The sequence below is a fragment of the Chrysochloris asiatica genome, unplaced genomic scaffold (assembly GCF_000296735.1).
Source record: "Chrysochloris asiatica unplaced genomic scaffold, ChrAsi1.0 scaffold00312, whole genome shotgun sequence".
NCBI classification, from domain to species: Eukaryota; Metazoa; Chordata; class Mammalia; order Afrosoricida; family Chrysochloridae; genus Chrysochloris; species Chrysochloris asiatica.
In genome coordinates this window covers 1,708,470-1,710,348 of record NW_006408830.1, presented here as the reverse complement: position 1 = coordinate 1,710,348, position 1,879 = coordinate 1,708,470, and the positions used below count along the sequence as shown (strand labels likewise).

Below are 1,879 nucleotides of genomic sequence, written 5' to 3'. Positions count from 1 at the left end.
TGCAGCATGTGCCATTTGGTTGTTTAAATGATTATATATTCCTGAGTGTTTTTGTGTAATGGCCCACCACCCCCAAAAAAAAAAAAAAAATCAGAGGGAATAGAAGGAAACACTGTTAAATGATGATGCACAGAGGAAACTGTAATCACTGCAATGAAACAATGAGTGTAAAACCCATGTTCTCCTATTTAAACTATCACTCAGTTCACAATAAAAATTTTAAAAATAATTAAAGACACATGACAAGCCTTCAGAACAGGGTCAAACACAGTGTAACCTCCAATGACACCACACCTATCAGCATCAATGTGGGGTTTTCCTCCCATACTCCTTGTTTCTTGTCACTCTTCTGCTCAGCCATCCTCAGTGGCTCCCCAGGGCCTCCACCATCAGCTCAATGCCCCAGCCCCAGCCTCAGCTCCTCAGGTTTGATTCAGTGTATCTCCCAGGCAGGAGCAGTACAGTGAAGCAGTTAATGCTGCAGCTTCTGGAGCCTGGAGGCCTGGCTCCCCAGCCCAGTCCTGCAACCTCCAAGCTGTGTGGTCCCAAGTGGGTAAATGAAGAGCTCAGTGCCTCCATTTCCCCATCTGTAAACTCAGAAGCCTGGCAGCTCGTCTGTCACATTAAAACATGACTGGGAAGACTCCATGGGCCAACTGGTGAGTGCCTGAAAACCATTAGCTATTGAGATGACTGCTGTTCCTTCAACAAGCACTATACTGTGTAGCCTCTTGGCCTTGGCATGAGCAGTTCCCTCTGTGTGGAAAGGGCACTTTCACACATTAAAGAGCACAACCTGAGCACCGCTGTGTGCCAGACCCAGGTGAGGCCTCACTGAAGGACAAGCCCTGGTGCTACCAGTACAAAGTTTTACTTTTACCTTCTAGGCAGGTAGCTCGGAGATCTGCGTCCAGCCCACCCTGGATGATAGCAAAGAGGTTCTGCTTATCCGGCCGCTGATGGGCTGCAAGGCACCGGTCCAGCCAACGGATTGACCTGCAAGAGAGCTCTGGTCACGGGCGTTAGGGGCCTGGTGAAGCTAGGAAGACGGGGCTGCAGGACACATACACACACTTGGGCTGGAACACAAACCTGTACATCGCCTCTTGTACACGTGGCCCCGTCACAGTACTACTGACCACATCGTCGAGCTGCATGATTATGTCCGAGCCTACGAGGTGGGGGTCGGGGGCAGGGACACATGACTGTCACTGGGGAGGCCTTAACTCCTGTTAGGGTCACGACCCCAAGAGCCCCTCCCCAGCTCCTGCTGACTTCCCCTTCTAAAGTCCATTGCCATCAAGTTGATTCTGACTTCCATTTACCTCCCCCTCAACTCCAATTCACACAGCAACCAAAAGGAACTTTTTAAAATGCACCTCTAATCTTGCTTTCCCCTAGCCTCAGACCCTGCCCTGGCACGCAGAATAAAACCCTATGCCTGCAAATTGACCCTTTCAGAGCTCAAAGCACATGTAAGAGGTTATTATTGTGTGCCACTCCATAGCAAGACTGGGAACCAGCATGCCCAGCACCACTTGGGTCTGGTTACACAAACCATGGTCCAGCTTTAACACAATCTTCCTTTCCAACAGTTCCACAATCTAGCAACTACCCAAATCAACGGCTTTTTCCTATGTTTAGGGCACACTGATTTGGCAACAAAACCCAGGAGACAGTTGTAATCTTTTTCCATCAGTGACCTGACGAACAAACTGTTTTACCACATGGTGCAGCCCCATGCCCTGCTGCAGAATCTTTTTTAGAGTCTGAAAATCCTGAAGTCTGCCATTCGAGGGCACTTCAAAGAGTTGATGGAGCTATGGAATGAAAAGATAATGGAATTTTTCTACTGACTTTTTGGAAGCCCCCTGGTATA

The 1,879-nt window shown here is 48.8% G+C and overlaps 1 protein-coding gene across 1 annotated transcript in view; it reads right to left on the bottom strand.

Moving 5' to 3' along the window:
- The window catches only part of QTRT1 (queuine tRNA-ribosyltransferase 1), a 17,279-nt gene that overhangs the window by 2,911 nt on the left and 12,489 nt on the right, over positions 1-1,879 (bottom strand). Inside the window, exons 4-5 of the mRNA XM_006875112.1 lie at positions 1,093-1,171; positions 881-996 (exon numbers count right to left, since the gene is read on the bottom strand). Of these exons, the coding sequence (XP_006875174.1) occupies positions 881-996; positions 1,093-1,171 (195 nt within the window). The remainder of the gene's footprint in view (positions 1-880; positions 997-1,092; positions 1,172-1,879) is intronic.